Source organism: Berghia stephanieae, chromosome 5 (assembly GCF_034508935.2).
Source record: "Berghia stephanieae isolate SIO BIC M18660-M18661 chromosome 5, UCSD_Bste_1.3, whole genome shotgun sequence".
Classification (NCBI taxonomy): domain Eukaryota; kingdom Metazoa; phylum Mollusca; class Gastropoda; order Nudibranchia; family Aeolidiidae; genus Berghia; species Berghia stephanieae.
Genome location: NC_088364.1, coordinates 29,696,605 through 29,711,604, shown reverse-complemented (window position 1 = coordinate 29,711,604; position 15,000 = coordinate 29,696,605). Strand labels below are relative to the sequence as shown.

The window sequence follows — 15,000 nt, the reverse complement described above, 5'->3', positions numbered from 1 at the left end:
TCAATTGTCTTTCTATTGAATGTTTGGGTTCCTCACTCTCACCATGACCCCCCCCCCCTCCATCACACACACACACACACACACACACACAGACATAATACATACACACATACACACTCCCATCCAGTCAAAACTAAAGAGAGATCAAATCTATCCGATTCTCATTGTAAATACCAAATCGTATAATAAATCAAAGTATGTCCCCTGTTATTATTGCGGCATTCTGATTAAGTGGATAACTTGATTGCAAGGTAATTACAATTTTTTTAGAAATCAAATTACCCCTCTCACTGTCTACTTAAATAACAGCATGCGGAAATATTGGAGAAGGGGGCAAGAGGGGGGGGGGGGGGGGGGGAACAATTCAATTCATTAAAATTTTAATTGATCTGACCCATTCCAGTTGCCGCTTTTATTTTTCAACATCACTATTTAGACTACATGCCTCAATACCTATTTTGCAAGAGATAAACCGGTCTCGATGGATCACAACTATTGGCAAATTTAGAAACTAGACAGCAGAGGCCAAGAACGATATATATATATATATATATATATATATATATATATATATATATATTGTGTGTGTGTGTGTGTGTGTGTGTGTGTGTGTGTGCGTCTCTATGTGGATTTTGCGCTATACAAATGCTCAAGTTTGTAATTGTTTTTCTTTTCTTTATTTTGTTTGTTTAATTTTATTAATTTCCAGCGTTGAGTTTATGAGGCAGTTTTTCGACGTCCCAACAATAGATGATTTGGATAAAGTTTTATCCGAGAAGTACAGGGATTCGGTCTGCACTGACGATATCTTGAAGAGACTGATCACTCTAGCTGCTGCTCAAAGTAAGTCTGTTTTTGAAAAGCTTTTTGAAAATGTTTCAAATTTGATTCAAATTTTGTCACTTTCAGCTTTCATTTTGATTTTGTTTTAAAGTAATGAGTTAGATTAATGTCACTTGATAAAGATATTTAATGATGAATAAATAATAATTTTGTTCAATGATAAGGAAATTGGTCTTTACAAAAATAACTAAATCAATGCTATAATATGTATTTACATAATTTTCATAGATAAGATAAGAATAAAAGTAATAGTAAAAGTGCATGAATATAATGAATATTAAATTGTTTTAAATATGTCACACGATCAAAGACTTAGCAAGAAAAGGTAAAATTGAATAGAAATGGATTCCGTATAAATGCATCATTTTTACAAAAAATTGTAAGACGCGAGACGCATGCGCACAACCAATATGACGTTTTCTCTCTAATAACTTTTTCCGCCGCTGACGTCACAGACTATGGGTGACGTCCAATCAAGGGACGCTACTCTTCCGCTAATCTAATTCCCTAAAGACCGTCAATGTCTCTCCTGCTTTGTGCGAAGAGCTGCCATCCTGCAGTTTCCCTCGTATATTTTCATATGTTTTGACAATGGATGAAAAGCGTCATCATTTATCTTTGTGGTGTCAAGAGGACAATAACTCGCGAACAAGGAGTGAAAACGGTCAAATTTTAAATCTTATTTTTGAATATTTGTAAACGAGATACATAATATACGACAGCGTAGAAATGAAAAAGGTGTGCGGCAGGGATTTGCTCAATTCCCAAATGTTTTCGCTACCTATAATCGGAGCAATAGACATACAACTCATGGAATTTGTGAAGGTTTCGCAGAAAAGATATTATACATTTGACTTATACAGATGACACATGCCTTATTGTTAGATTTTAAAACTATCTTATTGACAATGTAGCTTAAAGTTACAACAATAAAGAGATGCGTTTAGAGCCTGACGTAGAATGAGAGAATGTTAAGACCTATGCCGAAAAGCATAGTGTCACTATCGCATTCCTCCTTGACTTTCTCACAATGTCAACAATAACGGACATCCGACTACATAATCTATGTCTATGTAATGCAAAATTTAAGTTTAATGTTAAGTCGTTTTTCAAAAAAACAAATTGTTGATTATATTGCAACAGAAAAAAAAGATTTCTTGGATGCTTTACTCAATTCATTGAGCGTAATACGTTATGCAACAGTTATGCAGCAGTTATGCGCTAGAAGCCCAGCACATCTGTCTTCGGCTTTCATTTTCCTGTCCGAGTTTCTTCACTTAGATAGTCTACCATCCAAGGCTGTTGACACTATCTATCCGGGGAAGGGGCAAGGGGAGGGGGGCTATCAATATTTTTCTGGCCTCTACCCTTTGGCCATCCCAATATGGTTGAACCAGCTGGTATAGCCTTCCGGATGATCCAAGGCGCTCAAGCCACCAAAACTATTTACTTGTTTGGAAAAGAAAGCCTTTTAATCAAATTTTTACACAATTTCAAATATAAACCATTTTTTTTTTTTTTTTTGCGTTAACATTGAACTTTGCGTCACAAATATAAAACTGTTGTCTACCTTTTCTTATGCCAAGTAACTGGAGCACGGTTAATCGACAGTTAATTTATATATGATGGAAAGGATCGAGCAATAAATGTGACCCATCGTCTCAAAGAGGTTATCATGTCGGAGTGAACAAGATAAGAGATAGTGATTTGAAAGTTAAAATGTCAAGAACTAAGAGATTTTAGTTTTTGTCCCTTTAAGAAACCATGTCAATTCTTCTCGAAAAAAAAATAAACTGAACTCTTCTTCGTCTTTTCCCTCACGATGCCTTTATGGCTGAAAGTCAACATAATGCAGGAACGCTGTGGTCTTCCCAAGCTCGTGCTGAGACGATGACGTAACTCTCAAGTAGGCCATGGCTGAGACCCATAGATCTTCGATTTGAGTGTGGTCCTCTCGGGCCATAAACTAAACTCAACTATCATTGTTGTGTCCATAAATTCTATGTTCAGCACATTGAGTCATTCCGATCTAGTACCGTTTCGAGTCGGTGGTCTTGTGGTATGACACTCGCTTTCGGATCAGAAGGTCCTGGGTTCGAGCCTCGGCGCATAGTTGGAAAGGACTTTTTACTCACATTCTCTCACCGTACTCAGGTGTAAAATGAGTACCTGGCCGTTAACAGCGTAACAGCGTAAAACCCCTTAACCCTCTCCTTACCACCTATTGGAAAATCGTCACATTTCTTATGATGCAACCGTCACTTTTCTCATCCAGATTTCATTTCTATTTGCTATAACTGCGGCTATGTGGTCTAGTGGTATGACACTCGCTTTCGGATCGGAAGGTCCTGGGTTCGAGCATCGCGCTCGGCGCATAGTTGAGTCCTTGGAAAAGGCTCTTTACTCACATTCTCTCACCGTACTCAGGTGTAAAATGAGTACCTGGCCGTTAACAGCGTTGTCTTTGTCCGAAAAATTGTAAAATCGCCTAACAGGCGTTATGTCCCGTTCCACGTGTTAAATGTTGCTGTTGACCAGGGACCCCTTGTAAAGCGCTTTGAGCACGTTTAGTGGATATTGCGCTCTATAAAAGCTCAATTTAATTTTTTTAATTTTATAACTACAAAAATTTGATATTGTCGAACAATGTTAGATATATATAGAATTTGCGTGGTGCGTTTCTGTTTGAGTTAGAAATGTCTGTTTTTGTGTTTGGCGGTGGTGAAGTTTTGGGGACAATTCTGAAAATAGCTGGTAAGGAGAGGGTTAAAAAAGACATATTTTTCTCACTCATATAAATGCCTACAATTTAACACAATTTATCACTTTTCTTACAGAACAAATCACTAGTTTATCATCGGAGAAAAATGCCGGCTCTTGTTACCCTACAGCCTTACACTGGGCTGCTGCACACGGGTTAAGTGAACTGACTTGTCAGTTACTGATGTCCCCCTTAGCCCTGGATATATGTCAAATAAAAAACCGCCACGGGGATACGGTGTCGGATTTGGCACAGCATGGTGGTCATGTCGATCTTAGAAATTACATCGAGGACTTTATTGTAAGTCTTCAAAAGCGGGCCTTATCTTGGCAGCTCTTCTTTATCATCATCATCGTTATCATCATCATCATCATCATCATCATCATCATCGTCATCATCATCATCATCATCAACATCTGCAACATCATCATCAACATCATCATCAACATCATCATCCTTATCTTCATCATCATCATCATCGTCATCGTTGTCGTCGTCATCATCATCAACATCATCATCAACACCATCATTATTATATTCATTAGCAGCAACAGCAGCAGCAGCAACAACAACAACAGCACCATCAGCATATTATCATCGTCATCATCATCATATCATCATCATCATCATCATCATCATCATCATCATCAGCAGCAGCAGCAGCAGCAGCAGCAGCAGCATTATCGTTTTCATCATTGATCGGAGAATAAATTTTATTTTTATTTAAAGTTTAAGAATATTTCATTTCACAATGAATATATTCTCGACTCGAATGCCATTACAAGTTAGCGTCTACATCCAGAGCAGCATTCATTGATTATGGTAATAATATCTGCTACGCCGATGATATGCCTGTTACATAACGAAAAACTTGATAAAAGGCACTAATTATTTGACTCAAATTTATTCTAATACCGTATAATTATGCATTATTTACTTTCAAACATTTTTAATAATGCCACAATAGTATATTTACCCAGCACTTGTTTTGTTCTTAACTTATAATATTTGATGAGGCTTAAGTACCCTGATCGTTCTCATGTGCGGCTACGTGTCTAGTGGTATGACACTCACCTTCGGACAGGAAAGTCCAGTGCTTGATTCCCACTTTGAGCGGCGCATAGTAGAGTCCTTGTAAAAGGCTTTTTACTCACCTTCTCTCACCGTACTCAAACCAAGCAAATGACACAGTAAATACACCAAATGCAGAAAAAAAAGCTTCTTCTGTAGACAAATTCAAAATAATGCTTGATAAAACAATCACAATTCCCGATTTATTTATGAATAAACTTAAATACACACGCTATAGAGAGTATGCACTTGGATAAGAAGTTCACAACATTGCCATCCGGAAGTATAACTTGCCAATACACAAAACTGTGTGTAACCATGATGGTTTATAGTCTGGTTATTACAGTTTAGTGATAAGTACTCATAAACGCGGATGACAAAAACAATAACAAAGACATGAGTGACGTCATCTTCGAACTATCCATAGACGAAATGAAGTTGGCGTCACTCGGGTCTTTGTTATTGTTTTTTGCCATCCACTTTTATGAGTAATTCTCACCTAACTGTATCATCCAGACTATAAAAGTTCATGGATACACAGAGTTTTGTGGGTTGGTCCGTTGTACTTCCGGATGGCAATGTTGTGACCTTCTTAGCCAAGCACATACTATCTATTCAAAGGCCAGTTGGCCTAAATAACCCTTCACATGAGATTTTATGATACGATACCAATGGTTCATGAAAAGGAAAATTATGCTTCCTATCAACAATCCTAACAATCTTTTTACACAATGGGCATGATCTATGTTAAATTTCCATGTGCTCGAGGTCATTGGTCATATTATTGCAAAATGTGCTCAAAGTGACCCACATAGTAACAATTGTTCACAGCTTTTTAAACATCGTATCTAACATCCCGATTGGTCATTTATTCAGCTTGCCACATGGGTATGTTAATAACTTTTGTAAACAAAGCAGCGTGTTTACATAATTTGTTAAGAAACATCCAAGTGTTTGACAGCAACAAATCATGTGACTGATGACCTGGTTGGACGAAAACATGAATATAGATCGCTCCCATTACGTTAAACAATATACTGTCTTGACAATCAACTGACAAAAATACATATAATATTATGTAGGTGCAACAAATCAACTTTTAAAAAAATGAAATGCATGGCTTGCCATAAAATGGTCATCGAGTTCAATCAAATAACATCCGGTTTCGGTTGGTTGATCAATTTGAGTCAGAACCGATTTTGGTATTTCCGATTTCGGTTGGTTTTGATATTTTTGTGCCGGTTTCGGTTGGTTTCCGTCGGTTTCGTAAAGTCTTGATACCCTTGGAGAATAATACAATATTCAAGAACCTTTGTGCAACCGCCTTGTTAACAAAGAATTCATTACACTGTACATTGGTTTAATCAAAATAGAATGAACGGCGGTGCTTCAAAATATTTCAGTGTCTTAATTTCCAAATGATCTGATAACATTACATTACTCAACCTCATTTCACAAAAGAATTTGCAAAAACATTTTATTTCCATGGAGTAAAAATGTGAATATTTTCCCCGTTTTATAATTTGGAAAAAACATTCAGGAAACACAACAGTGTGCTGACGTATGCGACCTTTATGTCCAAGCTAGCAACATTGCTGTGAAAAGTGCACAAGGTGAGTAGAATTAAGAATAGTAATTGTGTCATTCTTAATCTGAAATCTGGCTACGGGGTAATTTGTGATTTAAAAAAATAAACTAATAACGAAATTGACGTCACGCAGCTCTTTGTTATTGTTTTTAACAGCCATTTCTATGAGTAGGTCTCGCTAAATTGTACTAGGTCAGACTATAAACCTTAAAGGTAACCCATAGTCTTGCGTGTTGGTCCTGCTGTTGTGAGTTTAAAAAATATAAACGCATAGTATCAATAGACAAATCTCATTCCCCATTCACTCCCCATCCTGGTATCACCAGCCTCTCTCTCTCTCTCTCTCTCTCTCTCTCTCTCTTTATTCCTCTCTCTCTCTCTCTCTCCCTCTCTCTCTCTCTCTCTCTCTATTCCTCTCTCTCTCTCTATTCCTCTCTCTCTCTCTCTTTCCCTCTCTCTCTCTCTCTCTCTCTATTCCTCTCTCTCTCTCCCTCCCTCCCTCTCTCTCTCTCTCTCTCTCTCTCTCTCTCTCTCTTTCTCTCTTTCTTTTTTCTTTCTTTCTCTCTCTATATTTATCTCTCTCTTTCTTTCTTTCTCTCTCTCTCTCTCTCTCTCTCTCTCTCTTCTCTTCTCTCTCTCTCCATCATTTCTATAGTGTGCTATAGTTGTTCAAGTTCAGAGATACGGACTTAAATTGTGAGATTTAAAGGTTTTACGTTTACATCAATGAGCCCTTAACTATTTGTCTGGGTGGATTTTGTTTTTGTCTTCTCATTGTGAACAGGGAGGCATTCTATCCCCTTGTATCTGTTTTTCAATCTATTTTCTCTGTGTGTCATGGAATGAGAATACTCAGTTTTGTCCTGGCCCTGGATCGGATCCTTTGCTGTGAGGGAGGTAATCAAAAGGCTAAATTTTTGTTCTGGAAGATGTTTTTTCTTCTTTCTTTGTAAATCATCTCTCTATTATCTTCCATAATGTTGTTTTTTGTTGGGTTTTTTTTTTTGTTTTTTTATTTATTATAGTTTTGAATATATAATGATCTGCAAGCATTTGAGTATGTTCCTCTTAAGGGGAGCCTGCGCTTATGTCCGGATGAAACGATTAGGTGAGCTCAAACTAAATACACATAGAGTATTATACCCTTGGAATATATATCCTTCCCCTGTTTGAACCATTCTCCTTTTGCTTACTTTTTCTTATGTGCGTTTCATTGTAAATCTAGAACTTCTCACTCCCCACGGAACAGCCCGTCGACCACAAAACGTCATCTTGGGCTGTCTTTCCAGTTCTGTCTATGTATTACCCATCTTCTCTTTATCTGCATGAAGGTTTCATCTCCAGGTGTTTCTGATCTTCCTTATATTATATCTCCCTTTGGTTTCCATTTAGGGCATACCTGGCTGTTATCGGCTGGGTTCGACATTGTATCCCCTCTTATCCACCTTCATCTTCTAAGGCGGGTTTCTTCTTCATCTGTTATATGGTTGTTGTTTTTCCATAGGTCTGTGTTACATATCTTGTTAGGCTAGTGGTTCTTTAACTCTTTCCTTGCCGATCATTTTCAGCATTTTCCCAAAATGGCAGGCTTACCCAGCAGAAAACTGATTTTTTAAACTCAAACAATCTCTCTACAAAACAACTTTATGTTCCTATTAATTAAACAAAGATCATTCTTCAACGTTTGCAATGTACAAAATAAATCTGAATAAGAAAAATGTATATTATGTCGTAACAAATGTGACAATTTTGCTGTAGGTGGTATGGAGAGGGTTAGGTTTCTTCTGAGACAGAATGTTGATAAAACAGTAACTTTTTATCCCGACATGTTTTTACTCCATACGTATCACCCTAATCGACTGCAAAATGAATGGTTATCTGGGTAAATCAGAGGTGGAAAATGATAGTGTTTCTGTAAAGCGCTGCCCAGCAAGTTTATTGTGATTGTTTGTGATGGAATCTATTACAATTGTCTTGTTATGCCCACCTAATATGGAAATAGATAAAAGTGATGAGAAGCAAGATGGGCATACTTAAAACATTGGAAAACAATATAATCTTTATCTATGTATCTAACTGTTTATTAATTCTTCTATTTATTTATTTATCTTCTATTCGTTGTATATTTTGTATTTAAATTAAAGGAGATTATTGCATTGACAAGTTTTACCAAATTAATAAAAAAGAAAAAGGCAAAACATTTAAATCTAAAACATCATTAATTTATTCATTTAGTCATTTATTCATCCATTTAAAAATGTATTCTGGGTATACATTTATCATAATTTATTCATTATTTATTATTTATTTTTAATTCAGTTACAGAGAATGATTTTGTTGAAGATTGATGAATAGAATTATTTGAACATTTATCCCTCGTTTATTCGAAACTTTTGTTTTCTCATTTTTATTTATGTCAGAACCAAGAGATGGATACATTGCCATGTCTTCCAAAAAACTAGAAAATGTACCTGGTAAGACGATTAAGTTGACAGCATTAGAGGCAATCACATAAAATCAAGATAAATCAACGCCAAACAAATTTTAAAATAAATGCAACTGAACATTAAAATTGTATTTTGTGTCACACAGTGATAGCACAACTGACTTGCTTTGCCATTTAAATGAATTCCACAAATTCGAAACCTGAGACTACACTTATGTGAATAACTCTTTCCGCCATTTAAGCTGACAAACATAACAAGGAAAGACGAATAAAAAAAAACGATATTACCTGGCGACGACGCCATTTTCTTGCTTTGTCTCATCCACTGTTTCATCCACAAATCTTTTCATTAAATACTTACCTAATTTAATGTTTTGTTATGTATTTTACATGACGTATTTAGATCAATCGGGGTTTTTTTTCTTATTAATTTTTTATTTATTAATTTTTTTGTTTTTGGATGCCTTGTTCGTGCTCTTATTATTTTCAAATTGGTAGATTTAGTCTTCTATGTTGTATTCTAGTTAGTTTTAAGCGCCTTCAGGTTTCGATTAAAGACGCTTTAATAATAATAATAATAATAATAATAATAATAATAATAATAATAATAATAATAATAATAATATATTATTATTATTATTATTATTATTATTATTATTATTATTATTATTATTATTATTATTATTATTATTATTATTACTATTATTATTATTATTATTATTATTATTATTATTATTATTATTATTATTATTATTATTATAGTATTATTATCATCATCATAATCATCATAGTCATCAGCATCATCATCATCATCATCATAATTATTATTATTGTTATTGTTGTTAGTTTTGAAAATGAGTGAGATTGCGGGTACTACTTGAGCTTAGCTTCTCTGACCACGGTTAAAGTCAATACGACTACGGCTTGATAGCCGACTTGGAATGACTAACCAGATTCCATGGGGCGGTAACAGTATCTCTCTAAGGTCGAAAGCAAGCTGTCCAAAATCTAAACCAGTTATGTGAGACACGGGACTGTCAGATTATAGTAAAGGACATGTTCGAACCCCCATCGCCGCCGCGAAATTTTTATTCTCTATTGTCTTCTGGCACTTTCCTACTCACTTCATCCCTTGTGCGGCTATGTGGTCTTGTGGTATGACACTCACTTTCGGATCGAAAGGTCATGGGTTCGAGCCTCGCATAGTTGAGTCCTTGGAAAAGACTCTTTACTTACATTCTCTCACCGTAATCAGGTATAAAATGATTACCTGTCCGTCAACAGAGTTATCTCTGTCCAAAAAATTAGTAAAATCGCCCAATAGGCGTCATGCCTCGTTCTACATGTTACCTGTTGATGTTGGTCAGGGACCCTTTGTAAAGCGGGTTAAGCACACTTAGTGGATATTGCGCTATATAAAAGCTCAAGTTTTTTTGTTTTTTTTTTTTTGTTTATTTTTTTTGTTATCGACATGTATAATAGCGTCATTGTTGCATGTATAAGAGTAACATTGTAACAACCCACTTTTTGTTATTAGCAAGGTACGGAAGATACAGAGTAGTTCCTGTAACACTGAATCTTTACGTGATATCATTATTAACCGAATCGATTTATTGCCGTGGCATTATGATTTAGTGTAAGCACCAAGTGCCGCAAATAGCCAGGGTTTCAAACTCTTCGATATTATTTTAATGTCAAAGCTAGCCAATTGTATTTTCATAAACGCCATGAAAAAAAAATCAACGCATCTATTACACATGTAGAATGAACAGTTTGTTTTCTCAATTCCAAATGTGTTTAGAATTTTGTTTATTATTGTTTGCTTATTTCTTTTTGTTTTGTTTTGTTTGTTTTTTTTTTTGTGGGGTTTTTAAAATACAAAATAAATGTCCATTTTCAACAAGAATCTGGTATTGTATGTAAGTGACCTGTTCTCAATTCTTCTTGTTCATATTTTTGCCGTCCTCAGAAGACTTTTATGAAGACTTAGCTCTAGAGCCAATTGATCCAAAGGGAGTGCCTCCCCCGCTTCCATCTAGGGACCGTATATACTCTGGTAATAATGATAATAATAATAATAATAATAATAATAATAATAATAATAATAATAATAATAATAATAAGGTCCTGGGTTCGAACCTTGCTCGGCGCATCGTTGAGTCCTTGGAAAAGGCTCTTTACTCACATTCTCTCAACCGTACTCAGGTGTAAAATGAGTACTTGGTCGTTGTCTCTGTCCGACAAAAATTATAATTTCGCCTTAAAGGCGTCATGTCTTGTCCTAAATGTTAAATGTCGCTGTTAGACAGAGACCCCTTGTAAAGCACTTGTAAAGTTTAGTGGATATTGCGCTATGAAAAAGCTCAATTTTACAAACTAGATTTTTTAAAATGTTCTGTAGATTCATTAAACCCAAGACACTGCGTACTGGCATTTGTGACCCTCAACTGCTAGAAGCTGTAGATAGTAAAAAGTAATTAACAAAAAAAAAACAAATTAACAGCTTCAAATAAGAACAAAATACCAGATACGGAACGTTTCGATTTCAAAACTTTTGTTCAGCTAATAACAACTTTAAAAAATCCCCAATAATAACATAGATATGGTATTTAATAAACGTTTCGTGCTTGATATTTTATTCTTTTTTATTTTAGGCGGTTAAATCAAGTTTTGTTCATTCCATTGTACTGGTATTTGTAATCTTTTTTTTAATTAACAAATTTCTACCTTTATCCACAGTCCCCGAGACAACTTTTGAGTTACAGAAAGCGTCCAAAAGTAAGGAACGCAGAGTTTACATTTTTCTTCTTCTCTCTTCTTTTTCTATTTGTTTTTCTATGTCCTAATTTCTTCTATATCTTGTTTTTAGTCATTCTTCTTCTTTTCACCCATGATCCTCCTTCCCCTCGTCGTCCTCCTTCTCCCACTCTCATTATATTCATCAGTATCAGCATCATCATCAGCATCATCATCAGCATCATCATCAATCTTTTCCCCTTGTGCTTTCGTGCTTCTTCTTCTTCTTCTTCTTCTTCTTCTTCTTCTTCTTCTTCTTCTTCTTCTTCTACTACTACTACTACTACTACTACTACTACTACTACTACTACTACTACTACTACTACTACTACTACCACCACTACTACTACTACTACTACTACTACTACTACTACTACTACTACTACTACTACTACTACTTACTACTACTACACTACTACTACTACTACTACTACTACTACTACTACTACTACTACTACTACTACTACTACTACTACTATACTACTACTATACTACTATATTATTATTATTATTATTATTATTATTATTATTATTATATATTATTATATTATTATCATACTATCTTACTACTACTACTACTACTACTACTACTACTACTACTACTATTACTACTCTACTACTACTACTACTACTACTACTACTACTACTACTACTACTACTACCTCTACCACTACCACTACCACTACCACTGCTACGTTTTTGTTATCGCGTACAACAAACATCATGCCGACAATCGCTTAAATTTGTTGGATGCTTCGGTTCTGAACTGTTCTAGAGTTCTAATATTTAGTGAAATGTTATGACATATTTTAGAGTGTTTTATCTAATCTCTTTTTGAAGAGACAAACTTGTACGTGGGAGTAATAAGAACGGTATATTTTAATCAGTTTTATCAAAGTAACAGACAGTTTTGTGTCACTAAATGAACTTTATTTTAAAGATTAAAGAACTGAGTATTTTAATATTTCCTCGTAAGGCATACTTTTTAGTTTCTCTGTTCATATTGGACATTTTCTAAAACAATTGACTGATGTTTGAATGGGTGGCTCTGTATATAGTTTCCAACTATGCCATAAGCATTTAGTTCTAGAAAAAAGTTTTTCGCAAGAAACAGAGTAGAAAGATTTTAAAAAGTCTAAATAAATTGCATCAGCAGTTTTTCATTCATCAATCAATGAAACCGTTCATCATCTGCAATAACTGAGTGATTCACCATCGTTTATTTCTAAAACCATGTTGGCTTCGTGCAACATACCATGAGACTCAAGAAATGATATTATGGTCTTTCACAATGGACTCAAGTACTTTGCTTAACACCCAAGTAAGAGTAAGTGATCGATGGTTTGAAGCAGAGCCTTTAAGCGTTGTCATTTCCTTTTTTTAAACAGCAATGACTTTTGGGGTTTTTTTCAATCGTCGGGTACAATGCCAGTTCTTAGGGATTTATCAAAAATTATTGCGAGAGGTTTACAGCTCTCCCGTATTGCCTCTCTCAGTGGAAATGAATAGAGGTCATCAGGGCCCATTAAAAATATTCTCTATAGTTTATCAAATATTTTATTTTCAGAAAAAAAATTACCAGGTGCGTACTTATTGTGAATTCTGTAATGCAATTATTGTAAAGCATCTTCACATACAAACATACTAGAGAATTCATTATATTAAGTGCATCTGCCTTTTCCCTATCATTTCTGTTGTATTCCCGTTTGCATCTTTTTAGTGCACCTATCCATGCTCGCCTTTTTACTAATTTTGCATTGACATCTGTCCAGAAGCTTTAAGAATTAAATGTTTCCATCACCAGTGATTTTTCTCACAAACTCCCTCACTGATTGTTTAAGACTAGAGTATTTGTGACATTTATGGTTTGTGCAAAAGGATTGGGCTGATAGGACGTTTTTATAACATTCGCCACAAAAGTACTCCAATACTTAATTATTTTGAAGAACTATGAAAACTCTTCGTATTTATCTTTTTTTTCTTGATTAGATAATGAGAGATTGAAGAAAAAACAAAAACAAAATACTGCCGGTCTTTTCACCAATAGAGTATCTAGTAGTTTCTAAAAGATTTGTAAAAGTGTGTTTAAAAGTATTAGTTTTCTCTGCACTTTTTTCCACATTTAAATAACTATAAATAATGATGTTGATGCTAGATGTCGGTTTTAGTTGGGGGTTTTTTCATCATTAAATCTAGAAAAAAAACAAATGAAAACGATTTTATCAACAGTTTTATTTTTCAAAAGTTTAGTATTGGAGGGCTTTTTTATGGCAAATGATTCGAAAACGACTCCTTGGTACATCCTCATATCCATCACAGTGTCCTGCACATCAACATCTCACGAAATATCATCGTTTTATACAGATTTTTCGTGGAAGAGTCAAACATGTTCATGTATGTCTTAACCCATGAGTATGTTTACAACCTTCATAAACAAAGCAGCGTGTCTACATTTATCAAGAAATATCCAATCTTTAGACTGCAAGAAACTATGTGATCGATGACTGGGATGGACGAAAACTTGAATAAAGAACGTTCCCAATCTCTCTGCCTGTTTTCAGTCAACCATGTTTACATTCACTTGTGTGATTTGACAATCCTGTTGTTTACTATCATTGATGAGCTTTACTCAAAAACATACATTCTTTGTACGTGTGTGGACGCACGTTACAGGGATGATTTTAAAAAATGGAACATCGAATTGATGCTTTACGCTCAGCCAAAAAGCTCACAACATTCGCCAGCCGGAAATAACTTACCAACACACAAAACTATATATAAGCTTGAACGTTTATAGTCTGATTAATGCAGTTTAGTGAGACCCACTCATAAGAATGGATGGCTAAAAACAATAACAAAGACCTGACTGACGTCAACTTTGTTCCATCTATACGAGATTTAAGTCACTTGCAACTTGCACGCTCGTCAATATGAATTTTAAATTTAATTTTTATTCATATTTTTGTATGTAGACGTTAGTTTTGATTTTCAGCGTCGGATCCAGATCGATATAAAACCGATTTGAGATGATTGATCGTTTATTGATCTTCGTGTTTTTCAGATTTCCCAAACCATCGCGAGTTTCTGCAAATGAAAACAGGTTTGTGAAAGTTTCTCATTTTTATGAGAAATTCTATAGTGTGTCAATATACCTTTCTATATAGCCCTGGATGATGATCGCGATACTGTCGAGTTGGCATTCAATTAACATGTCAACTTCCGTACTCTGGAAAAACACGTATTTAAAACATTTGGACAGAAAACTTGTCCTTCAAACACCGATTGATTTAAACGGATTTCATCCTGGCAAAAACTCACGAGGTCCCAGAGTTTTGCCAAGATGAAGTTCATTTAAATCGATTAATTTTTGAAGGACGAGTTTTCTGGCCAAAGTTTTTAATACGTTTTTTTTTCCAGACTGTGGCAGTTATAAAGTTTGATAATGTAGAGTTCCATCAAATAAACATCTGAAGTCACCAAGAATTACTTTTATTT

The 15,000-nt window shown here is 34.9% G+C and overlaps 1 protein-coding gene across 5 annotated transcripts in view; it reads left to right on the top strand.

The window, feature by feature from the left end:
- The window catches only part of LOC144972727 (phosphoinositide 3-kinase adapter protein 1-like), a 34,893-nt gene that overhangs the window by 13,158 nt on the left and 6,735 nt on the right, over nucleotides 1-15,000 (top strand). For all 5 annotated transcript variants that reach the window (XM_078914306.1, XM_078914305.1, XM_078914308.1 and 2 more), the window contains 7 exons: nucleotides 710-843; nucleotides 3,681-3,904; nucleotides 6,216-6,288; nucleotides 8,684-8,737; nucleotides 10,679-10,765; nucleotides 11,449-11,487; nucleotides 14,567-14,605. In XM_078914306.1, the coding sequence (XP_078770432.1) occupies nucleotides 710-843; nucleotides 3,681-3,904; nucleotides 6,216-6,288; nucleotides 8,684-8,737; nucleotides 10,679-10,765; nucleotides 11,449-11,487; nucleotides 14,567-14,605 (650 nt within the window). The remainder of the gene's footprint in view (nucleotides 1-709; nucleotides 844-3,680; nucleotides 3,905-6,215; nucleotides 6,289-8,683; nucleotides 8,738-10,678; nucleotides 10,766-11,448; nucleotides 11,488-14,566; nucleotides 14,606-15,000) is intronic.